Source organism: Salvelinus fontinalis, chromosome 17, assembly GCF_029448725.1.
Source record: "Salvelinus fontinalis isolate EN_2023a chromosome 17, ASM2944872v1, whole genome shotgun sequence".
In the NCBI taxonomy this organism is placed as follows: domain Eukaryota; kingdom Metazoa; phylum Chordata; class Actinopteri; order Salmoniformes; family Salmonidae; genus Salvelinus; species Salvelinus fontinalis.
Genome location: NC_074681.1, coordinates 21074995 through 21101697, shown reverse-complemented (window position 1 = coordinate 21101697; position 26703 = coordinate 21074995). Strand labels below are relative to the sequence as shown.

Sequence of the window (26703 nt, the reverse complement as noted above, 5' to 3'; positions counted from 1 at the left end):
TGAGGTATATCAGGATGAATTGTCTACACGTGCCTGCCTAGTCGTGACGCCAGCCGGGACAGGGGATAGATGAAGAGGGTTAGAGTGGAGTAGGGTGGAACACTGTGGTTTTGGGAGTAGGTGATTGGCCATTGATTTACCCCAATGCTAGTCAATGATAGAGAGGGATCTGAGGGTGTGATTTTGGAAGCAAACACACCACACTCCCGTGACATCAAAATATCTCTGGTAGGAGTGTGTGTGTGACAGAATATAAACACAACTCTATCACCTCTATTACATACCTGGGGCCTGCTGCACATTAACACCCCACTGCATGCACACACACACACACACACACACACACACACACACACACACACACACACACACACACACTTGCAAGCACAGGCACACACACACACACGCACAAACACATGGTCTATGTTGATCAAACCAACACCACCCATGTAATCATTTGGTTTAGTATTGAACAATAGAAGCAGGTCTAGTAAAATATACAAAACAAAAGTGCTTTTTGAATTTCAATGTGAATTGTTGACCCCCCCCCACCCCCCACCCCCACTTTCCACCCTGTATGTGCCCCCTTAACCTTGGCATGCGAATAATGAGGTGTGTGTGTGAGAGAGAGAATGTGTGTTCAGAGCACTCTAACCCATGGTTGAAGAAGAAAGGCACTCAACTCTGTCTGCATATACTGTACCTACCACCTCCCTGTGGTCAGTATGCAGTCCAACTGCTCTGTGTGCGGGATTATGATTTAGGGTGTGTGTGTGTGTGTGTGTGTGTGTGTGTGTGTGTGTGTGTGTGTGTGTGTGTGTGTGTGTGTGTGTGTGTGTGTGTGTGTGTGTGTGTGTGTGTGTGTGTGTGTGTGTGTGTGTGTGTGTGTGTGTGTGTGTGTGTGTGTGTGTGTGTTAGGTTTGAGTCCTGGGTCTAGCGTCAGACTGGCATCTGAAGTATCTTTGGTATCCGTGGCTGTGTCACAGTCCACTCTATTGTGTGAGGTATACATCATGTCTCAGCTTCACTTTGGATTTGAACGCAACGCTTTTAATCCTCGCTACAAACCTACAAATCTCTCTTAGTCACCTGTCTCTTCTCTGCCTCTGAGTAAAACCGTCTCTACACCCGCCATGGTCCCTGTCCGCATCTCCACCTTAAATATGATTATCGCCCGCTAGAAGATGCTACACAAGTGGAAGGAAAAGGATTTCCAAGGTCGGTTTCCACAGTAACCCCCCAAAAATATTTATCTTCCTGGTTCCTGCCTTTTACAGTATGTCCCCCATGAAACCTCTCCAACAGGAAATGAGAGGTTAAAGGTTAAAGAGAAAGTGACATCATCACCCCTTCCTCCACCCAACGCGGTGCCCCATCATTGGAGCTTTCAGCAGAGAGGAATGCAGGGGGCGGTCCAGTTCAGGGGTGAAAATTCAGAGGTCATAAAGAAGTCCTTCGGGAAGTCCAGCTAGGAGTCAATCTACTTCATCACACAAGTATTCACAAATATGCACAGTCATTATTTTGTGTTTGTTTCCCTTGAGAATGATCAGTCTTTTTCCATGTTGATTATTATTTTTTGGTCTTTTATATTTTCTGTTTTGTCAACAAGGTGCTTGTTTCCAGTTTCAGCACAACAGAGCACAGTAGTCACAACAGAGAAACTTTGTGACTATAGTACTACTTTTTACCCGCATCAATATTATAGAGAGAAAGAAGAAGAAAGAGAGGAGAGGAGAGGAGAGGAGAGGAGAGGAGAGGAGAGGAGAGGAGAGGAGAGGAGAGGAGAGGAGAGGAGAGGAGAGGAGAGGAGAGGAGAGGAGAGGAGAGGAGAGGAAGCTTGAAGGAAAGAGTTTATTTACAGTTCATTTTCATGATGTTCTGGTTAGTTTTGATCATATCCATGAATCCATTGTTCTGAGGTATGGAATGGCCACATCTTCCCGTCCAATTCCTCTCTATAAGGGGATCTAGAATGATGTGTTGGTTGCTATGGCACTGGCTGCCCACAAGGGGGCGTGGTAAGTGAGGGAGCTGCACCCGCTCTCTCTGATTATCATAAAAGGGTAAACGTCATTGGCACTCATATCATATTGTGAAGTTTGACCCTTAGGTTTGGCCACTAGAGCAGGGCAATCTCCTCTCGTTACCTTGATAGGACACTCAATAAGGTCCAGATGATTCCCATTTGATTGTTACTCTTTGGTACCTAAACATACCCTCCAGTAGCTACATAGTTAACAGCCATACATAAAAATGGAACCTTAATCAAATCAACATCAAAAGATGATTATGGATGATAGTCTTGAGACATGTCCTCTGTTCCAAAAACAAAGCAGCTCAGGCTGTGTGTGTGTGTATGTCTCAAACCACTCCTTCATCTGCTCTGGTCTGAAAGTGCAGGATAGGTGAAACAGTGTAATGACTGATCTTCTGGCATTTGGCTTTCACCTGTCTAGGTCTTATATCAGTGCAGATGAAGGAGCGGAGACGGGTAGACTTTTGAAATGTGGTGTCAGACAGCAGGGGTAGGCAACAGGCGGCCCACGGGCCAAAACTGGGCAGTGAGTGATTTCTTTTGCCCCGCCAAAGTTTTTAGTAAAACATAATAATCATAATTTTGGGGGATTTTAGCATTTGGTCAAAAATACTGTCAAATCACAAGGAATTCAGCAAAAAATTACTTTAATTTAGGACGTCTGCTCCAAATTATTCCAACGAATAAAAGATTAGACGTGATCGTGCATGTCTCAATGTAATCAAGGAATGAAATTATTGTTATTTTCAAATACAATCTCTTTTTGGGCTTAGTTGTGGTCAATTTGCAGCGTACAAATTATTATAACTGTGTTCCTGCCCCCCGACCGTGCGCTCTGATAAAAATTATTTGCCTACTCCTGTCACACAGAAACACTCAACAGTGTGATGTAACGACCAGCAGGTGGCACTCTTGCACTTGCACTGCAGAAAACAGATTGCTGCTCAGAAATTACACCCCCTGGAATGGAATTGTACACACACACACGCAAGCATACATGCATAGACAGAACATACACACACACAAACAGTGAAAGGTGTGTTTTTCTGACTGAGCAGAGGACAAGAGAACATGTCTGCATGTTTATCCTTGCCTTTTTCACACACATGGCCACTGATGTTGTGCAGTCAGTTCTATCACCATGGGCTTGTCTTTGGTGTATTTGCTTGGTCCATTAGTCAAAAACTTAAGCTTGTGGACCGATCAATCCCAAAAGAGAGAGAAAGCGATTCTGTGGGCCTAACTGATCTTAGCTATTTTAGATTTGAACAGACCCTCAGAATTTCTCTGGATCGTTTTCCCTTTGGTTTACTGACAGATTTGCTCAAACTAAAGTGTCTGGGGATAATTTGGGATACCAATACATCCTCCCCAGACCCATTGGTTTCTCTTTGATTTCTGACAGACAAAAGTAAATAGAGTAAAGGGCGAGATTCAGCACAAAAAGAGAACACCTTCAGATCAATGGTCATATACACCTGATTCAACTCAGTAGATGAATCAGGTGTGTTAGTGCTGGGCTGGAAAAAAAGCATGCACACACTACATCCCTCCAGGACCACCAGGGTCAGTGACCTCTGCTTTAGATTCCACCACCCTCTTCCCCTCCCTCTCAGGCCTTGGAGAAGGTGGTAGCAGAGGAGGTGCCCGGTTGTGCCGGGGATAAACCGGTGTTGTTGTTGTTCCCATGAGCGTGCATATGACCGTGCCCGTGCACGCTCCCGTGCACACCCGCGTGCTCGTTCCCCTCTGCGCCTCCAGTGGACCCCCAGCGGTCGGCGTGGCAGCGTCGGCGAGCGTTCATGAAGAAGTTGGAAACGGTGGAGAGCTCCAGGCCTAGCTGATGGCTGATGGTGATCTGCATCTCCTTGGATGGACGGCGGTTCTCCCTAAAGATGGCCGCCAGCGTGCGGCGCTGCAGGTCCGTGAATACCAACCGCTGTTTCTTGGGGACCAGGTTCCTCTCACGACCCTGGTCCTGCTCCTTCCGCTTACAGGCTGCAGAGGAAGAAGACGGGGAGAAGGGACGGGGAGAGTTTAGTTTCCTCCTGTCTTCCAAGCTCTTTCCAAGAGCATTTGCCCATATTGTTGAATTTGGCCCTCATTTTACTGGCAATATTGATAATATACAAAAGTATATCTCAAACAGGAACCTCCTACATGAAATAGAGAGGGGGTGAAGAGAGGGAGGGAAAGAGTAAGTGGGGAGGAGATAATTAAAGGAGGGATGGAGTAAGTGGGGGGGACATAATTAAAGGATGGATGCAGGCAGAGATGAGCAGTATTTCTGTTCTGTGTATTTGAAATATCTATTTCAGTTACTTCTGAGTATTTTGTCATTTGAATTGCACTGGGCTGAACTACAATCCAATATTTGTTGTAACAAAGATAATTTTGAGAGCTGTAATTAGTATTTTCAAATTACTTTTCCATACCATTTATTATAGCAGTTCAGCCTTCATTGGTATCAGAATTCTGATAGTACTATGGTGTGATAAGAGTGTCTACAAAATGAACTAATTATAAATGTAAAAATGAACAATATAGTATTATTGTAATGAGCTCCGCCCTGAAACAAGGCCAATAATAAATATTAAAACCAGAGTTATTTGCGGTCCCTTTAAGTATGTTCAGTTTCACATTCTGTTACGTCCGTCGTTACATGAATGAGACCAAAGCGCAGCGTGGAAAGTGTTCATGATTTTTAATACTGTACTCCGACAAAACAACAAAATACAAAACCGAACGTAACGTTCAGCTGGGCTAGACAGCAACTATGCAAAAACAAGATCCCACAACCTAAGGTGGGAAAAAAGGCTGCCTAAGTATGATCCTCAATCAGAGACAACGATAGACAGCTGCCTCTGATTGGGAACCATACCAGGCCAAACAAAGAAATAGGAAAACTAGATTGCCCACCCAAATCACACCCTGACCTAACCACATAGAGAAATAAAAAGGCTCTCTAAGGTCAGGGCGTGACACATACAGTATATATTTACATTTTGGTCCTTTAGCAGACACTCTTATGGGACAGAGGGACAGAGGGATGGAAGGATAAAATGAAGGAATGATATAGTGAATGGACAGGGCATCTGGGTGATGGAGAGGTGAGAGTGATAGAGTGGGAGGACAGATGAAAAGAAAAGAGGGGATAGGGGGAGAGGTGTAGTTACCCAACGGAGACATGATGTGATTTTGAGAGAAACAGGAGTGAGATGGGAGTTAGTTCAGCTAGTGTGTGTGTGTGTGTGTGTGTGTGTGTGTGTGTGTGTGTGTGTGTGTGTGTGTGTGTGTGTGTGTGTGTGTGTGTGTGTGTGTGTGTGTGTGTGTGTGTGTGTGTGGGTGTGTGTGTGTGTGTGTGTGTGTGTGTGTGTGTGTGTGTGTGTGTGTGTGTGTGCGTGTGTGTGTGTGTGTGTGTGTGTAAATTCCATTATGAGATGAACTAGTTACTATTGGTAATCACTGTAATATTGCTTAAATCATGAGTTAGAAGTGGAAATACTGTTGCCTTGACAGTGATCGGCCTTGTGTCTCTCTGCGCTGCATTGGTAGCTAGTGGAGTGGTGGAGTGGAGAGTATTTTCTTGCTTTGTCGGCTGCTATAGTAGGCCTAGCGTTTCTGAGCCGTTCTGTACTGCTGCCCTAAAAGCTGCAATGATTGATTTTCCGCGGTTTTCTCCTGAACACTTGGTCCAGTAATCAGGGCTCCCTTCCCCACCCAATCGATCCATATTGATCCACGAGCCCGTGGTGTGTGTGTGTGTGTGTGTGTGTGTGTGTGTGTGTGTGTGTGCGTGCGTGCGTGCGTGCGTGCGTGCGTGCGTGCGTGCGTGCGTGTGTGTGTGTGTGTGTGTGTACACCCGTGGGCATGCTTGAGCACGCGCGCGAGTCCACTCACGGCAGGGGAGAAAGCAGGAGCGAGCATGTGACAGACAGCCAGAGAAGAAATTGTTTATCTCGGGAGGAACAAAGAGCCGTGGTCAGACTGGTATTGAAGTTATGGAAAAACACAAAGGAATGCCTTTTCTCCTCTTACAGTGTGTGTGTGTGTGTGTGTGTGTGTGTGTGTGTGTGTGTGTGTGTGTGTGTGTGTGTGTGTGTGTGTGTGTGTGTGTGTGTGTGGGTGTGTGTGTGTGTGTGTGTGTGTGTGTGTGTGTGTGTGTGTGTGTGTGTGTGTGTGTGTGTGTGTGTGTGTGTGTGTGTGTATCTGACTGAGAGTAATGTTCTTTGCAATGTAGAGGTGCTGTATGAAAATGATGGATGACTGAATGGCAGGTTTAGACCACAGCAGTAAACAGATTTGACTGTGTGGAGGCGATCAATATGTGTGTGTGTGTGTGTGTGTGTGTGTGTGTGTGTGTGTGTGTGTGTGTGTGTGTGTGTGTGTGTGTGTGTGTGTGTGTGTGTGTGTGTGTGTGTGTGTGTGTGTGTGTGTATGTGTGTGTGTGTGTGATTTGGCAGTGAAGGTTGATGTGTGTGTATAGGCCAATAAACTGTAGGCTGTGTGTGTGTGGGGGGGGGGGGGGCAATGGGAGTGTGTGTGGTCTGTTTTTATACTGTAGGCTGTGTATGGGGGGGGGCAATGGGAGTGTGTGTGGTCTGTTTTTATACTGTAGGCTGTGTGTGTGTGGGGGGGGGGGGCAATGTGAGTGTGTGTGGTCTGTTTTTATACTGTAGGCTGTGTATGGGGGGGGGGGGGGGGGGCAATGTGAGTGTGTGTGGTCTGTTTTTATACTGTAGGCTGTGTATGGGGGGGGGGGGGCAATGGGAGTGTGTGTGGTCTGTTTTTATACTGTAGGCTGTGTGTGTGGGGGGGGGGGGGCAATGTGAGTGTGTGTGGTCTGTTTTATACTGTAGGCTGTGTGTGTGGGGGGGGGGGGGGCAATGTGAGTGTGTGTGGTCTGTTTTATACTGTAGGCTGTGGGGGGGGGGGGGGGGGGGGGCAATGTGAGTGTGTGTGGTCTGTTTTATACTGTAGGCTGTGTGTGGGGGGGGGGGGGGGGGGGGGGCAATGTGAGTGTGTGCGGTCTGTTTTATACTGTAGGCTGTGTGTGTGTGGGGGGGGGGGGGGGGGGGGGCAATGTGAGTGTGTGTGGTCTGCTTTATACTGTAGGCTGTGTGTGTGTGGGGGGGGGGGGGGGCAATGTGAGTGTGTGTGGTCTGCTTTATACTGTAGGCTGTGTGTGTGGGGGGGGGGCAATGTGAGTGTGTGTGGTCTGTTTTATACTGTAGGCTGTGTGTGTGGGGGGGGGGCAATGTGAGTGTGTGTGGTCTGTTTTTATACTGTAGGCTGTATGTGTGGGGGGGGGCAATGTGAGTGTGTGCGGTCTGTTTTATCTTGTAGGCTGTGTGTGTGTGGGGGGGGGGGGGGGGGGGGGCAATGTGAGTGTGTGCGGTCTGTTTTATCTTGTAGGCTGTGTGTGTGTGGGGGGGGGGGGGGGGGGGGGCAATGTGAGTGTGTGTGGTCTGCTTTATACTGTAGGCTGTGTGTGTGTGGGGGGGGGGGGGGGGCAATGTGAGTGTGTGTGGTCTGCTTTATACTGTAGGCTGTGTGTGTGGGGGGGGGGCAATGTGAGTGTGTGTGGTCTGTTTTATACTGTAGGCTGTGTGTGTGGGGGGGGGGCAATGTGAGTGTGTGTGGTCTGTTTTTATACTGTAGGCTGTGTGTGGGGGGGGGGGGGGCAATGTGAGTGTGTGTGGTCTGTTTTTATACTGTAGGCTGTGTGTGGGGGGGGGGGGGGGCAATGTGAGTGTGTGTGGTCTGTTTTATACTGTAGGCTGTGTGTGGGGGGGGGGGGGGGAAATGTGAGTGTGTGTGGTCTGTTTTTATACTGTAGGCTGTGTGTGGGGGGGGGGGGGGCAATGTGAGTGTGTGTGGTCTGTTTTATACTGTAGGCTGTGTGTATGGGGGGGGGGGGCAATGTGAGTGTGTGTGGTCTGTTTTATACTGTAGGCTGTGTGTATGGGGGGGGGGGGGGCAATGTGAGTGTGTGCGGTCTGTTTTATACTGTAGGCTGTGTGTGTGTGGGGGGGGGGGGGCAATGTGAGTGTGTGTGGTCTGCTTTATACTGTAGGCTGTGTGTGTGGGGGGGGGGGGCAATGTGAGTGTGTGTGGTCTGTTTTATACTGTAGGCTGTGTGTGTGGGGGGGGGGGCAATGTGAGTGTGTGTGGTCTGTTTTTATACTGTAGGCTGTGTGTGGGGGGGGGGGGGGGGCAATGTGAGTGTGTGTGGTCTGTTTTTATACTGTAGGCTGTGTGTGGGGGGGGGGGGGCAATGTGAGTGTGTGTGGTCTGTTTTTATACTGTAGGCTGTGTGTGGGGGGGGGGGGGGGGCAATGTGAGTGTGTATGGTCTGTTTTATACTGTAGGCTGTGTGTGGGGGGGGGGGGGAAATGTGAGTGTGTGTGGTCTGTTTTATACTGTAGGCTGTGTGTATGGGGGGGGGGGGGCAATGTGAGTGTGTGTGGTCTGTTTTATACTGTAGGCTGTGTGTATGGGGGGGGGGGGCAATGTGAGTGTGTGTGGTCTGTTTTTATACTGTAGGCTGTGTGTGGGGGGGGGGGGCAATGTGAGTGTGTGTGGTCTGTTTTTATACTGTAGGCTGTGTGTGGGGGGGGGGGGCAATGTGAGTGTGTGCGGTCTGTTTTTATGTCTCTGAAAGCATAGCATGCAGACCTTCATATATCCCCATTACTCCAAATATCTGACCAGTTATTTTCTCACATTTATTCTCCCAATCAAGCTAATATGATATATCTCGGGTTCGTTTGTCCTTCAGTCCTATAGGTAGTAATTACTCAACTAATTGTCTCTCCAAGTCTTCAGTCTGGCATTAACAACTGTTTACTGACACAAACACACACACACACACACACACACACACACACACAAACACACACACACACACACACACACACAAACACACACACACAAACACACACACACACACACAAACACACAAACACAAACACACACACACACACACACACAAACACACACACACACACGTACCACACTTCACACTAACTCTATAGTGTTCCACTTTTCTCCACATTCTGGGTCAAAAGCACAGCAGCAGTCCATCCACTCCAGTCTGCTTCGTCTGTTGCTCCCCTTGTTGTTCTCAATTGTTTTAATTTGCCCTCAGATTGATAGTCCCCATATCGATTGATCTGCTCTTCAAACCCATTTCAAGGAACGTTTTTTCAATTCATTTAGGCTTGGCCTTGCCAAGCTCTCCCCTGGCTTTCTAAGTGACGTTTCAACTCAACTCAATACTGGCTAATGTAATGACTGAATACTAGTGCTAATATACTGATAATTTTAAACGTAATGCCTGTTTTCAAACAACTACTGCTACTGGCCATTTTACAATGCCAACACCACTCTCCCCTCAGATTCTCTCCTATTAGCTCAACCAGTAGCGTCGTAAACACTTGAGAGCCAGACCCCCACGGTAGTACTACATTAGAAATCGATTGTACAAGAAGTTAACACATACTGCACTAGGAGGTAACTTTGTCTAAGCATGACCTTCATCCACATTATCAATGTTTTTCCAAACGTCGCTTTTTTGTGTCAGCAATTAGACAATTAGGCAATTAGGCAATTTGTCTAGTTACCCCCAGGACTCTACTTAGAATGGTCAATACATTTTAGCTATATTTTTTTTACATAATATTGTTCTTACAGATGTATGCTATTATCCAGAGACGTATGGAGTGAGACTTAACCTATGGGTTAATTCTAATCAAACCAACTGCATCAAGCACCATTCAAGTTACTTTCAATTTATAAGGTGAAAGGTCAAAGACGCTTCTTCTATACTTAAGCAATAATGCATGAGAGGGTGGGGTATATGACCAATATACCACGGCTAAGGGCTGTTCTTTAGCACAACGCAATGCGGAGTGCCCGTATACAGCCCTTAGCCGTGGTATATTGGCCATATACCACACCCTCTCATGCATTATTGCTTAAGTATAGAAGAAGCGTCTTTGACCTTTCACCTTATAAATTGAACACGCACCCCTGAGGTCCCTTATTGTTATTATAAACTGGTTACCAACGTAATTAGAGCAGTAAAAATAAATGTTTTGTCATACCCCTGGTATACCTGATATACCACGGCTTTCAGCCAATCAGCATTCAGGACTCGAACCACCCAGTTTATACTTCATGTTTTGATACATGACATGACTGCCACTGAGTTGTCAGAATCTGTGGTAACCAACCACAAATCTCAAATCTAGGTTTGTTTTGCGCAGTTAACACAGCATTCAAATAATTGATTTACAGATATTTACCAAGAACAACCGTACACTGTAGACCTACTCTCTCCTTCCCGTGCAGTCTCTTTCCTTTTTGAAAGGTGAAATTGCCAAAGAAAGGAAGTGTAGCCTCCCTCCTCATCATAATGATTCGCTCCCATACTTACAACGTCATGTACGCGTGTCGTCACACTTAAAGATGAGAAGGGTAGCAGGTGGTTGGTAGAACTATACTTCCTTACTGTGAGCTCTGCCACTTGACAGAGTGGAGGACATGGAGGAAACATGAGAGATAGCTTAGAAAGGGCCTGTACACTGAGATTTACAGTGTAAGGATATAGTAGACCTTAATCTAGGGATTAGGCTATTGGGAGATAGTACCCTTATAGAAAGCTACCTTGGACTCAGGTCAGGATCATAGGATGGACATTATTTAGGCTGGAAAAGGCACCAGGGTAGCCTACATAAAGGCGCTGATGACTTCCAACTGACGCAAATATCGGTGTGTTTGTTAATAAATAAATAAAATGTTCCGAGCACAGTTTGGGTGAAAGTAACTATGTTATTATAGGTTTATACAATTGCAAAAGCTTATCTAAAACATTTGCATAAAAGGCCTGAAAAAATATGCAAATAGGCATGTGCAAACACTGCAAAAATCCTGACCCAAACATTGGCAAGCAGGGGTTTATGCAATGCATATGTGTTATCTTAGGTTTGATGATGAAAATGTTATTTAATTAAAATGACTGTGTGTTTTCAAAGGATCCTTAAAGGTGCTGTATTTTGCCCTTTAAGTGTGTGTGTGTGTGTGTGTGTGTGTGTGTGTGTGTGTGTGTGTGTGTGTGTGTGTGTGTGTGTGTGCGTGCGTGCGTGCGTGCGTGCGTGCGTGCGTGCGTTTCATAACTGACCGCACCGTGCTGCTATAGCGGTGTGCCTGGGACCGAGGCTGGGGCGGAATGACGTGATCGCGTTTTGCGTGCGGTGAGACGAGCCTTCTCCCTTACCGGCCGGACTACTGCAGGCGAGAAACAGTTTATGTCAATCAATCACTGTTCGTCACACCTTTGAGATCTACGCTCATTGATTGTATTGATTAGAGCCAATGCATTCTGTAAAGTCAACGGTTGGGTTCCCACAGAGGCATGCCGAGCAACAGCCGTCCCTACACCAGAAGCTGCTGTAATTCATTGAAAATTGATTGATTTTGCTGAAACATTTCGTTAATTTATTGATGAAATCCTTTTCTTTCTAATGTAGCCTAAGACAAGCAAGTAATTGCAGTTGAATGATCTTCTCGCTGCTACTACACCTTTGAAAATGCATTTACATTATATATTCATTGCAGATATTATTTTATCAAACTGTAACAAAGAATGTTTGGGAAAATAATTCACAATATTGTGAACCTAAATATTTCGGAAATGTAGAGAGTCTTCCTAGCCATTTGTTATTCGCGGCATAGCCTATAAAGTGAAAGGAGACAACTGCTGTTTATTCGATAGAACAATAAGGTTTCAGAAATTGTTTATTATGCAATTTTTTCTTAAAAGCTATCCTATTGTGCACACGATATTTATTTAAAACAGTTTATTCGTATGGTGTTTGTACTATGGGGCAGTGCTTGACCTGGACTGAAAAAGTTTTCGGTAGTAATTCCGGTGCTGGTACTGTTTATATTTAAGCGCGGGAGCTCCACAATACTTTGACATTCTATAAGAGAAACAGAAGCTCAAGCAGTAGAACATTTCAGTTGCCGGTTAGCTCCTGCCAAGTCAAGCACTGGTATTGAGTTGAAAAGGCTATGCCTGAGCCTCTCGGGCTCCCGAGTGGCGCATGGGTCTAAGGCACTGCACCTCAGAGCTAAAGACGTCACTACAGACCCTAGTACGATTCCAGGCTGTATCACAAACGGCCGTTATTGAGAGTCCCATTGGGCGGCGCACGATTGGCCCAGCGTCGCCCGGGTTAGGGTTTGACCGGGGTAGGCCGTAATTGTAAATAAGAATTTGTTCTGACTTGCCTAGTTAAATAAAGGTTCAAAAAAAAATACAAATGTATAGCCTATATGTCACAGGCTCTTAATGCTAAATGAATTTGGCTACACGGTTAAAATAACGGGCTTTAGAGTTCAGAACATGGTTTAGTTTTTCCTCCAAATTATGGATAACATTAAAATAATAATATGTAGCAACAAATTGAATAAATAAATAAAACTAAGGAAACCGAGAAATAAGTGATGCGTATGTATCGTATTTATTCATGCATATTTACAATTGTTTATGAAAATAGGAAAAAGTTAACTGATGCGGATTCGTGTACATTTAGATCATATCATGCACGACTTGACTATTTCAGCAAGCCATGTTTTACTTTTCTGCCGTTTGGCTGTGAGAAAAAGAGACAAATAAATGTTTCTTTTAAGTAAGCTTATTTACATCATTAGTTGTTGTATTTCTTTTGGTACATTTTTGTCAAATAATTTCATCAGTGAAATATGTATAGAAGTAGCCAAAAAATATATTATTATTACAAAAGATAAATCAAATAAACCGGTGACCGTTCCTCATGTTATGCGCATGTTTCCGTCTTCCATTTCATTTCATTGAAGTTGTGTAAATGTAACGTTAGTGTTATTATTGTACATTCTAAACATGAGAATAGGTGTAAATTCGACAGAAATATCCACACACACACACACACACACACACACACACACACACACACACACACACACACACACACACACACACACACACACACACACACACAGGTTTCAAGTAGCCTAGTGAATGCACTGCTGGGTTTACAAAACGGACATTTGGGGAATAGGGACTGGCTAAGTCAGCTTGTCATCTTTTTAAGGGGCACAATGTTGCCACCAAACGTTATATATTCCCTTCAGAATGCAAATACGAATGCCAACGTTGTTCAGTCCATGGACAGCGCCAAAACTGAGATAATGAATGTTCAGAACCACGGACAGCGCCTATACTGACGGAATGAATGGTCAGAACCACGGACAGCGCCAATACTGAGATAATGAATGGTCAGAACCACGGACAGCGCCAATACTGCGATAATGAATGGTCAGAACCACGGACAGCGCCTATACCGAGAGAATGAATGGTCAGAGCCACGGACAGCGCCTATACCGAGAGAATGAATGGTCAAAACCACAGACAGCGCCAATACTGAGATAATGAATGGTCAGAACCACGGACAGTGCCTATACCGAGAGAATGAATGGTCAGAACCACGGACAGCGCCTAGACGGAGAGAACTATGTTCAGAACTACGAACAGCACATCTCCAGCCGAACCCTCCCAGCTGAGCGTGTCTACGAATATTCATGCAGAGATCAGATCCACAGTCTTTCATTACCTTTTACAAGGCTACAAATAATTCGACAATTTAGGCTTTTTTTATGTTTTAAAATGAATTCCTCCGTTACAGCCCAGATGAGAGAATGATTGTATATGTTATGTAAATATTGACCTATTCCCCTTTGATAGTCTTCATAACGCTAACAATAATAATGAATTATATATAGCGCTATCCAAAACTTAACCCTGAACCATTCTGAGTTCATGCCTAACCTTAATAACTTGGAATTAATGCCTGAACTTGGATTGCAACTTCGAAATTTGACGTTTGAGAAACATGGATGAAGATGTAATTCTGAGACTGGGAGAGCTGGTAGCAGTAAACATGGATGAAGATGTAATTCTGAGACTGGGAGAGCTGGTAGCAGTAAACATGGATGTTTATTCTGTAGTAGCAGGGAGGACCATTGATGGGACAGTCAATGATGCAGAGGGGAGAGGAGGGGGAGGAAAGGGGAGGGATGGATCTGCTCGGCTGGCTTCTGCTGGTGCAGTGCCAGAGATGGAGGGAGACTGAGCGAGAGAGAGAGAGAGAGCAGAGGAGAGGAAATCGATACCGATTCTGAGCGAGTCAGATAAGCCTGAACAATGTATAGTGCAGACACACTGTATAACCCAATCACACATGTACACACCACACACAAACACAAACACACACGCACACACACGCCGCACACACGCACACACACAATACAATGTGCATGCATGCCTCCATAAAGATGCATTACATACCCCATAAACCATAGCAACCTTTAAAAACGAAATGACATCACAAGCCTGGATTGCATTAAGGTGGTTTTGCTGACATAAGCAGAAATGGATCGTTAATATGGCAGACTACATACACTAGAATCCTCTGTTAAAAAACACTGCCTTTGTCTTGCGAGGGCTATTCTATGTAAATCTGTCTCCTTTCTACAAGATATTCTTTATCATAAAATTACTTTCAGGTTTCAATAGAGGTTCAATTCAAAAGTGTTAGGATATGCAGTTGTTGTTGACCACATATTTAACCAGTGCGTTCTTAGTGTCTGAGGTGTGATGTTTGGGTTTTTCTACAGGTTTAAAGAGCATGTTATACACAATTCTGTTTGTAGGTACCACACCTATGTCGGGGTTGTGGTTGCCGCTGTGTGTTAACCACACATTTGGCTTTGCTTACTCAGAAGTGAGTCTCTTACCAGGGCTACGCCACTCTACTCCTCCTTCTCTCTCTCTTCCTTCCACTCTCCTCCATCTCCCTCTCCCTCATGCTTATCAATTATTAAAGTCTCTATCGATCCTTTCACTACCCTACCTCTATCAGCCTGTTCACACAAAGCCCAAACTCCCCAACTCTGAATCAATCCCAGCTCTCGCTCTCTTTTTTCACATATCACTCTGTTTTTGTTTACGTTTTGATAGAGTTCGTTTACTTGCAGCGATCTGAAAAACCAAGAACACGGGGCTGAACTACAGATTGGCATTAATCTTTCATAGACGGCATCAAAGACATTGGTCAACAAAATATATGAATGGCGCTGGCAGTGTTGGGGTATGGGCGCCCCCACAACAGAGCGATAAGGGTATAATTAATCAATAAGCCACGAGGGGGTGTGGTATATTGCCAATATACCACGGCTAAGGGCTGTTCTTAGGCACAACGCGGAGTGTCTGGATACAGCCCTTAGCCGTGGTATATTGGCCATATACCACATACCCCCGAGGTGCCTTATTGCTATTATAAACTGGTTACCAACGTAATTAGATCAGTAAAAATAAACGTTTTGTCATACCCGTTGTATACGACCACGGCTGTCAGCCAATCAACATTCAGGGATTGAACCACCCAGTTTATAAATAGTGTTATTCCATTCTCTAGATCACATTTCTAATAATAACAACAATATTCTGAGCATTGAACCCTGATGAATATGATCAAACAGCATCTGACTTATGATCAGATTGTTCGCTCTGTCCCAGTTCTACCTCCACTATCACGAATGACACACCTGGGACCAGCTGTCCATTCAGAACCACAGTGCAGTCTGAATGATCAGGAACATGGACAGCTCCCCACCTCACTCCACAGCTCAGCTGGTATAGCTGAATCACATATGTTAGTGCTGGGCTGGAGCGAAGGCATGCCTACCTTGTAGCTCTCTAACCATGGTGAACACCAACTGACACAGTTGCAGAGAAAGAATGAACCACAAAGACAACTGCTGTACACCATAGACCAAATCCTGACTTAATAATATGCTAATTAGCAGGCGCTTTTATCCAAAGCAACTTACAGTCATGCTTGCATACGTTTAACAGGGAATAATCAAACCAAACCCACTACCCTGGAGTTACAAGCGCCATGCTCTACCAACTGAGCTACAAAGGACAACTTAATGGTCCAATGCAGACGTTTTTATATCAATATCAAATCATTTCTGGCTTTTAAATTAAAATTGTCAAAAAGAAGAAGAAAAATGCTTCTTAGCAAAGCAATATTTTTGCTAGGACAGTCTGGGAGTGGTCTTTGTGAGGAGAGGAAAACTGAAAACTAGCTGTGATTGGCAGAGAGGTTTGGAACTCTCTTTCTTATTGGTCTGTTAACTAAATGATTGCCTGGTGATGTCACCATCCTACCACTCCATCCCACCAAAACAGACTGAAATTTCAGGTGGTCTTTTCAAACAGCTCTTACACTAAAATGACACAGTAGATTTGCAGCTTTTCCTCCTCACATTTATCACATTATAGTAGATGGATTTCCTTCCTTCCTCGAGCTTTAACCATCAACTCTGTTTCCTGCAGTGTGTGGGTTTCCAGTCCTCAAGCTTTATCCCTCAACTCTGTTTCCTGCAGTGTGTGGGTTTCCAGTCCTCAAGCTTTATCCCTCAACTCTGTTTCCTGCAGTGTGTGGGTTTCCAGTCCTCGAGCTTTAACCATCAACTCTGTTTCCTGCAGTGTTTGGGTTTCCAGTCCTCAAGCTTTATCCCTCAACTCTGTTTCCTGCAGTGTGTGGGTTTCCAGACCTCGAGCTTTAACCATCAACTCTGTTTCCTGCAGTGTGTGGGTTTCCAGTCCTCAAGCTTTATCCCTCAACTCTGTTTCCTGCAGTGTGTGGGTTTCCAGTCCTCAAGCTTTATCCCTCAACTCTGTTTCCTGCAGTGTGTGGGTTTCCAGTCCTCAAGCTTTATCCCTCAACTCTGTTTCCTGCAGTGTGTGGGTTTCCAGTCCTCAAGCTTTATCCCTCAACTCTGTATCCTGCAGTGTGTGGGTTTCCAGTCCTCAAGCTTTATCCCTCAACTCTGTATCCTGCAGTGTGTGGGTTTCCAGTCCTCGAGCTTTATCCCTCAACTCTGTATCCTGCAGTGTGTGGGTTTCCAGTCCTCGAGCTTTAACCATCAACTCTGTTTCCTGCAGTGTGTGGGTTTCCAGTCCTCAAGCTTTATCCCTCAACTCTGTATCCTGCAGTGTGTGGGTTTCCAGTCCTCGAGCTTTATCCCTCAACTCTGTTTCCTGCAGTGTGTGGGTTTCCAGTCCTCGAGCTTTATCCCTCAACTCTGTATCCTGCAGTGTGTGGGTTTCCAGTCCTCGAGCTTTATCCCTCAACTCTGTTTCCTGCAGTGTGTGGGTTTCCAGTCCTCGAGCTTTAACCATCAACTCTGTATCCTGCAGTGTGTGGGTTTCCAGTCCTCAAGCTTTATCACTCAACTCTGTTTCCTGCAGTGTGTGGGTTTCCAGACCACTGGAGCAGCCTGTACGGTGCTAGTGGCAGTCATAATGGATGATAGGTTATGTTTTTTTGATGTACTGCAGAGAAGATGGCAGAGACAAAATGAGAGAGAGAGAGAGAGAGAAAGTAAGAGACAGACAGACAGACAGACAGACAGACAGACAGACAGACAGACAGACAGACAGAGAGACAGACTGACAGACAGACAGACAGACAGACAGACAGACAGACAGACAGAGAGCGGGGGTTGGGAATGGGAAGCAGCTTTATTGATTTCCTATGTGCAAAGCCAGGCAAACAGGGAAAGGACAGAGCTACACTATTAATGACAATCACTAGCACAGCTATACGGCTACAGCTATCTATCTATCTATCTATCTATCTATCTATCTACCTACCTACCTACCTACAGTTGAAATCGGAAGTTTACATACACCTTAGCCAGATACATTTAAACTCAGTTTTTCACAATTCCTGACATTTAATCCGAGTAACAATTCCCTGTCTTAGGTCAGTTAGGATCACCACTTTATTTTAAGAATGTGAAATGTCAGAATAATAGTAGAGAGAATTATTTATTTCAGCTTTAATTTCTTTCATCACATTCCCAGTGGGCCAGAAGTTTACATACACTCAATTAGTATTTGGTAGCATTGCCTTTAAATTGTTTAAATTGGGTCAAACGTTTTGGGTAGCCTTCCACAAGCTTCCCACAATAATTTGGGTGAATTTTGGCCCATTCCTCCTGACAGAGCTGGTGTAACTGAGTCAGGTTTGTAGGCCTATTTGCTCGCACTCGCTTTTTCAGTTCTGCCCACAAATCTTCTTTAGGATTAAGGTCAGGGCTTTGTGATGGCCACTCCAATACCTTGACTTTGTTGTCCATACGCCATTTTGCCACAACTTTGGAAGTATGCTTGGGGTCATTGTCCATTTGGAAGACCCATTTGCGACCAAGCTCTAACTTCCTGACTGATGTCTTGAGATGTTTCTTCAATATATCCACATAATTTTCCTGCCTTATGATGCCATCTATTTTGTGAAGTGCAACAAAGCACCCCCACCACATGATGCTGCCACCCCCGTGCTTCACAGTTGGGATGGTGTTCTTTGGCTTGCAAGCCTCCCACTTTTTCCTCCAAACATAACGATGGTCATTATTGCCATACAGTTCTATTTTTGTTTCATCAGACCAGAGGACATTTCTCCAAAAAGTATGATCTTTGTCCCCATGTGCAATTGCAAATCGTAGTCTGGCTTTTTGGGGGGCGGTTTTGGAGCAGTGGCTTCTTCCTTGCTGAGCGGCCTTTCAGGTTGTGTCGATATAGGACTCGTTTTACTGTGGATATTGATACTTTTGTACCTTGTTCTGGGATTGTTCTGGGATTGATTTGCACTTTTCGCACCAAAGTACATCCATCTCTAGGAGACAGAACGCGTCTCCTTCTTGATCGGTATGACGGCTGCATGGTCCCATGGTTTTTATACTTGCGTACTATTGTTTGTACAGACGAACGTGGTACCTTCAGGTGTTTGGAAATTGCTCCCAAGGATGAACCAGACTTGTGGAGGTCTACAATTTTTTGGCTGATCTCTTTTGATTTTCCCATGATGTCAAGCAAAGAGGCACTGAGTTTGAAGGTAGGCCTTGAAATACATCCACAGGTACACCTCCAATTGACTCAAATGATGTCAATTAGCCTATCAGAAGCTTCTAAAGCCATGACATCATTTTCTGGAATATTTCAAGCTGTTTAAAGGCACAGTCAACTTAATGTATGTAAACTTCTGACCCACTGGAATTGTGATACAGTGAATTTTAAGTGAAATAATCTGTCTGTAAACAATTGTTGGAAAAATTACTTGTGTCATGCACAAAGTAGATGTCCTAACCGACTTGCCAAAACTGTAGTTTATTGACAAGAAATTTGTGGAGTGGATGAAAAACATGTTGTAATGACTCCAACCTAAGTGTATGTAAACTTCTGACTTCAACTGTATATATCCATCTACCTACAGTGGGGCAAAAAAGTATTTAGTCAGCCACCAATTGTGCAAGTTCTCCCACTTAAAAAGATGAAAGAGGCCTGTCATTTTCATCATAGGTACACTTCAACTATGACAGACAAAATGAGAAAAACAAATCCAGAAAATCACATTGTAGGATTTTTAATGAATTTATTTGCAAATTATGGTGGAAAATAAGTATTTGGTCAATAACAAAAGTGTATTTCAATACTTTGTTATATACCCTTTGTCTTCACAAGTCTTCACAAGGTTTTCACACACTGTTCCTGGTATTATCGCCCATTCCTCCATGCAGATCTCCTCTAGAGCAGTGATGTTTTGGGGCTGTTGCTGGGCAACACGGACTTTCAACTCCCTCCAAAGATTTTCTATGGGGTTGAGATCTAGAGACTGGCTAGGCCACTCCAGGACCTTGAAATGCTTCTTACGAAGCCACTCCTTCGTTGCCCGGGCGGTGTGTTTGGGATCATTGTCATGCTGAAAGACCCAGCCACGTTTCATCTTCAATGCCCTTGCTGATGGAAGGAGGTTTTCACTCAAAATCTCACGATACATGTCCCCATTCATTCTTTCCTTTACACGGATCAGTCGTCCTGGTCCCTTTGCAGAAAAACAGCCCCAAAGCATGATGTTTCCACCCCCATGCTTCACAGTAGGTATGGTGTTCTTTGGATGCAACTCAGCATTCTTTGTCCTCCAAACACGACGAGTTGAGTTTTTACCAAAAAGTTATATTTTGGTTTCATCTGACCATATGACATTCTCCCAATCTTCTTCTGGATCATCCAAATGCTCTCTAGCAAACTTCAGACGGACCTGGACATGTACTGGCTTAAGCAGGGGGACACGTCTGGCACTGCAGGATTTGAGTCCCTGGCGGCGTAGTGTGTTACTGATGGTAGGCTTTGTTACTTTGGTCCCAGCTCTCTGCAGGTCATTCACTAGGTCCCCCCGTGTGGTTCTGAGATTTTTGCTCACTGTTCTTGTGATCATTTTGACCCAACGAGGTGAGATCTTGCGTGGAGCCCCAGATCGAGGGAGATTATCAGTGGTCTTGTATGTCTTTCATTTCCTAATAATTGCTTCCACAGTTGATTTCTTCAAACCAAGCTGCTTACCTATTGCAGATTCAGTCTTCCCAGCCTGGTGCAGGTCTACAATTTTGTTTCTGGTGTCCTTTGACAGCTCTTTGGTCTTGGCCATAGTGGAGTTTGGAGTGTGACTGTTTGAGGTAGTGGACAGGTGTCTTTTATACTGATAACAAGTTCAAACAGGTGCCATTAATACAGGTAACGAGTGGAGGACAGAGGAGCCTCTCAAAGAAGAAGTTACAGGTCTGTGAAAGCCAAAAATCTTGCTTGTTTGTAGGTGACCAAATACTTATTTTCCACCATAATTTGCAAATAAATTCATAAAAAATCCTACAATGTGATTTTCTGGATTTTTTTTTCTCATTTTGTCTGTCATAGTTGAAGTGTACCTATGATGAAAATGACAGGCCTCTCTCATCTTTTTAAGTGGGAGAACTTGCATAACTGGTGGCTGACTAAATACCTTTTTGCCCCACTGTATCTATCTGTTTTTTTCACTGTATTTTTTAGATATGCTACCTATCAGGAAAAGGTTGCACCAGTATCCATTCTGTAGCTGTAGAACTTCAAACAACTCTTGCACTGTCTGACCTGTGGAGTAGACAGTGTGACAGTGCAGAGGAATCAGTGGTATTGACTGTAACACCTGTAGACAGTGTGACAGTGCAGAGGAATCAGTGGTATTGACTGTAACACCTGTAGACAGTGTGACAGTGCAGAGGAATCAGTGGTATTGACTGTAACACCTGTAGACAGTGTGACAGTGCAGAGGAATCAGTGGTATTGACTGTAACACCTGTAGACAGTGTGACAGTGCAGAGGAATCAGTGGTATTGACTGTAACACCTGTAGACAGTGTGACAGTGCAGAGGAATCAGTGGTATTGACTGTAACACCTGTAGACAGTGTGACAGTGCAGAGGAATCAGTGGTACTGACTGTAACACCTGTAGACAGTGTGACAGTGCAGAGGAATCAGTGGTATTGACTGTAACACCTGTGAAAATGATGTACTACAAGAACCCCAATCTCCAACAACCTGCTAGCAGCTTCAACAGTCTGTGTCCTTATGGACCCCTGAACTAGCCTGCTGATCCAGTCTGTTTGTGATTTTACCAACTCCTTTTTTTGTGTTGGTTCAATGCCTTGCCAAATATGCATGGTATGACAACGAGATAGAAGGATTGGGACCAGGCTACTCTTGAACACATACACACAGGAAACTTGGTTGTGATTTGGTGCGATCAGCATTTCAACTCAACACATGCTTGCTGACACACAAACACACACACAAAGGCTTACACACACACACACACACACACTTATCATGAGTCAATAACTCATCAGCCATTCAGATGTATATGATTTTTTGTGGGGAGGGGTACTAAAATCAACCCCTCTGGGCACTAATCACAAAATAATGCACACCACTACACCGTGTTCAGAGTGATCTTCTGTTTGACAGATTAGAATGGAGAAAAGACACACATATAAAGAGATCACATATAAGCTTTGTATGATTTAGCCTAGTTGTTTCTACAGTTTGTTTATGAGTAAATTAAACTATTAAAGCATATGAACGGAAATTATATGCCAATGGAATATTCAGTTATTATACAGAGTGAGAACGTTTTCACCATGATTAGAGGAAGGAACCTTTATATAACAAGGCAAGTCAGTTAAGAACCAATTCTTATTTACAACGACGGCCTACCAAAAGGCAAAAGGCCTCCTACGGGGATGGGGGCTGGGAATTTAAAATATATATATATAAATATAGGACAAAACACACATCACGACAAGAGAGACACCACAACACTACATAAAGAGAGACCTAAGACAACAACATAGCATGGCAGCAACACATGACAACACAGCATTGTAGCAACACAACATGACAACAACATGGTAGCAACACAACATGGCAGCAGCACAACATGGCAGCAGCACAAAACATGGTACAAACATTATTGGGCACAACATGGTTTTGTCTGAAATTGTATGAAAACATCCCTCCTGTTTTACAGTAAAACTATACATTTTCTCATAAATGTAATAACCAATTGGAAAAACAACTCTAACTATAAGTTTTTCATTGGGGTTTATTATATTTTTTCTTGTACAATCATTTCAAATGTCTCTTGTTTTGAAATTATTGATTGGAAAACGATTGAAATGTAAAACATAAACGCGATAAAATGAATCAAACAAATCAACCGCAGAGAGAAAAAGTATAATTAAAACATGACGAAGGTGTTTGTGGTCTTTAGTTGGTCACTTAGGGCCTACTGTGGTGAAAATGTGTCCGTAGCAAGAAAATTCCTTTGCAAGAAAATAGTTTGTATTTTATAGTAAATGTTTTTCTATGGCCAAGGGATATGCTCGACAGCATTTTAAACATCGAAGTAAACTTAACAGGCAGGTAACCCGTGATACAGTATTCGGTATTCGACCAGGCAACTAAACGTCTGCGTCACCAAAGCAGGAGGAAGCCAGTGGTAGACAGACCGGACAACCCATAGGCCTAGCTAGTCTAATTTTAGACCTTAAACTACAAAAGCTGCCTAAATGAAAAGCCGGCGCGGCCATGTGATTAGCTGTCTTTCAGGTCTGGATTCGAATATTGATCCATGTGCCACATTTAAAAGGGGAGAGTGGGAACTCGCGTATTGACCGTGCAGCCAGAGGTCACGCGCCCCTCTCCTCCCGCGCGACTAGTTTGTAGGTTGACATGTATTGTCATGAATCTTGCCCTGGAGGCAAAACTGAGCGATATCCGCTAGATGGGCCAGCTGCTATATCGTAAAAATTCCTGAAAACAAAAATGTGCTTTTTGGTCTTAATTGAAGGTTGGGGTTAAACATTAGGGTTAGAAGTGTGGTTAAGGTTAGGGTTAAGGTTAGGTTTAAACTCAGTTTGTATGACTTTGTGGCTATGCCAGCGTGCCAGCTAGTGACCTCTCTGCAGAGCTGCCTCCAGAACAATACTAATGACAATAAATACCAACCTGCGACAAGTTTAGGCCTTTATGTTCAAGCTGGCGGGGCAAGCGGGACCCATGAGAGGGAGTGACTGTGTGGGTGACATGTTTGGAACATATGGGATTCACTAGAGAGAACCACGATGGACAGGACGACATGTTTTAGACACAAAGTTTTATGTTTTTAGTCTCTGTCGCCTCCCTTATTATTATGGTATTGAATAGTTCTAGGCCACTAGCTATCTTTTAATTCTCGCCTAATAGTTTTCCTCTATTATTAAAGCACACAATGTAAATAACTTTGTGATTCCTGTCTGTAAATGTCAAGTGCTCTACAAATGCAATTTATTATTACATACACACACATCCGGCCTGGCGCGTGTCAGAGCACACATATCTCCATAACACACCCAGAGCCTCATATTAGCCTTACATGACTATGAAATGTCCAGGTCCTCTCAATGGTTATATCAGGCTGCATGGGTAGCCGACAAAAAACATGTTAACGTTGGGCTGAGGTGTAACAGTGTGCATGCTGACAGGGATATCATGCAATCACTTTCACTGTACCGCAGATACTGTGTCTCTCAACAACAACAAAAACGGTGATTTAAAAAGAGAGAAAGATTCTCTCACAAAGTCTGCTCTGAAGTTTAAGACGTACTTGGTCTCGTTTTTGTCGCACCCGTTTTGCACTGACTATGGTGCTGAATCGTTTGGAAGTTATGGTTTTGTCTGACGTGTATAACGTTCGTTTTACTGTGATTTTTCTTACAACGCTGGACGTCTTTAGCCTAAAATAAGTGAAATATAGCATATCAGGTTCATTATAGTAGTCTATACAGCTAGTTATTTATCGTAACATTAAATAGCGAGGTTTTGACAAAAGAGTGAAGATACTACGCTTTTATGCGTAAAACGTCAATAGTTACGATCGGCTGTTCAATACGCAGCCCACACGAGAAAGGCCGTGAGGCCAGAAGCATCTTACCCGCCAACCGAAGGGCAGACATCCGCTGAAACTCGGGCTCCTGGAGCCACTTCCACATTCTCCTAAACGTCTCCCGGCCTGACTTGAGTTTACTCCACGGCTTGGGGTTCCGCAGAAGATCCGAGAGGGTTCCTTGGGACCGACATAGGATCCTCTGGGCGAAAATCGCCTGGGGAATTGAGTAGCGCTTCAGCTCTGCCGTTATCCGTTGAGCCACCTCCTTCGTGTTGATCTCCTCCGCCTGCCCTCCCGACCCTCCTCCATGGCCGGACCCAGCCCCGTGCCTCTCTCGCTCGGCCAGCATCGCTGCCCCATTGGCCTGGGAGTGAAGGTGGCTGTGCGGATGGTGCATCCCGTTGAGGTTGGACATCATGCCATGCCCATGGCCTCCTAAACCCCTGGCAAGGTGCTCCTCGCTCCGGGACAGCATTGCGGCGTGGGACTCGAAGCCTGTCACCGGAGAGAGCATCTTGGCATCATTAGTAAGGTGAGCACTTGGGCCGTAGGCTGAGAGCGTCTGCTGGGAGTTGTGTAAAGAGCCGAGACCGTTGGACAGCGGGGAGAGTGACCCATGGACCATGCCGGACATATCTTTAGGGTAGTGGCCGTACAGGTTTCCCATAGACGCCAGACCCCGGTGGTCATCCCTCATCAAAGTAAAGCTCCCACTGACGTTCCCCGCGGAGAGTCGCTGGTGGGCGGCTGCGTGGTGGTGGGAGTGTGGGTGTGGGTGGTGGAACTTGTCGGAGACCGTGGATATGGGAGGTAGGTGCTGGAGAGGGGTCAGGGTGGTGTAGGTGTTGCTCAGGCTCATCCCGGACTCGCACATGCTCATAGCCGGGTGGAGGTGACCAGAGAGCGCCGATGGGTCTGTCCGGTAGTCCCCGGTACCATCCAGGATCGCGGCCATACTGGACACCATGGCCGACCGGCCGTGTGCGTGAGAAACCAGATTCCGGTGTGAAGGGGCGGAGGACTGCCGGGCGTGCGTGGAGCTCATCAGTTCCCCGGCTTGTGAGTGCGAGACGCCGTGGAGGTTTCCAAGGTTTTCCATTGTGAGTTCCATCACTGAAAGAATATATCTTTCTTGATCCCACCTCCCTCCCTCCCCTCCCTCTCTCTCCCGCTCCTTCTCGGTGCTTTCACTCAGACTCACACACACAGACAGAGGCGCGCGCTCACTCTCCCTCTCTCAGACTCCTGAAGTGATAATATTACCAAACGATCTCAAAACCAATCCATTGATTAGAGTTTTTCTCCAGTCAATCCAACATGGTTTTTGTAAATAATTTATCTTGTTCCAAGGTAGGTAAATATCGCGTAAAGTCCTCGTCCACGTTTGGCTCTGTTGTTGTCCTGTGTTATAGGCGCTCGTTGGCTATATCTCATCCCTTGTCCAACAGCACTTCCACTGAAAATTGGCTGAGGCGGGTATCAAGATGTATGTGGGCGCGCCCCTGTGTATTTAAAACGGGGACGGTTACGCGCATTATAGTCGTGTGGGATTCACAGACAGAACACACTGTATATGTGTGAAGAGTATGCTCTGGGCACACACTGGTTGAATAAACGTTGTTTCCACGTAATTTCAATGAATATACGTTGAACCAATGTGGAATATACGTTGAACTGACGTCTGTACCAGGGGGTCGGTCTGACATCAAGTCATGCACCTGTGTATGTGTGTGTGTGCGCGCGCCCGCGCGTGCTTGAGAGATTTAAATGTAAAAGCCAAATGTTTTTAAAAGTAACAAACTCCAATCTATCTCTCCGAGTATACTTCATCACAGTATGCGCACAATTTGATTTTATTCACTCTGCACAAGTGCCCCTTCTACAGATAAACGTTGTTTTCCCACGGAGTGAATGGTTTGGCATTTATGCGCTTAGTGATAAACCTGATCAATGTATTGATTGACAGAGATGAATGATGTGGCCTGACCCTGTTAGGGGGTGGACAGGTCACACAGATAAAATCCTAACGCCGTGCATGATGATATTGAGAAAAAAGGGCAAACCATATCCTGTTCTGAAGCGTTTCATTCTAAACTCCAGCTAGCTTTCTGAAATTCTGAGGTCCAGCGTTCTGAAGTTCTGAGGTCCAGCGTGCTGAAGTTCTGAGGTCCAGCGTGCTGAAGTTCTGAGGTCCAGCGTTCTGAAGTTCTGAGGTCCAGCGGGCTGAAGTTCTGAGGTCCAGTGTTCTGA

General features: G+C 44.9%; 1 protein-coding gene across 1 annotated transcript; it reads right to left on the bottom strand.

Moving 5' to 3' along the window:
- Nucleotides 1–1811: 1811 nt before the first annotated feature.
- onecut3b (one cut homeobox 3b) lies at nt 1812–25585 on the bottom strand. The gene is made up of 2 exons (XM_055866627.1): nt 24499–25585; nt 1812–4036 (listed from the first exon to the last, which is right to left on the bottom strand). The coding sequence occupies exons 1-2, from the start codon at nt 25562–25564 to the stop codon at nt 3651–3653; spliced, it is 1452 nt and encodes a 483-aa protein (XP_055722602.1). The 5' UTR covers nt 25565–25585; the 3' UTR covers nt 1812–3650.
- Nucleotides 25586–26703: the final 1118 nt, after the last annotated feature.

Bases quoted from the DNA above. Each gene is read 5' to 3' on its own strand.
- onecut3b (XM_055866627.1), bottom strand. From the start codon at position 25,564: ATGGAACTCACAATGGAAAACCTTGGAAACCTCCACGGCGTCTCGCAC. The intron at 4,037-24,498 runs GTAAGATGCTTC...CTTCCTCTGCAG, and splicing joins GTCTGCCCTTCGGTTGGCGG to CCTGTAAGCGGAAGGAGCAG.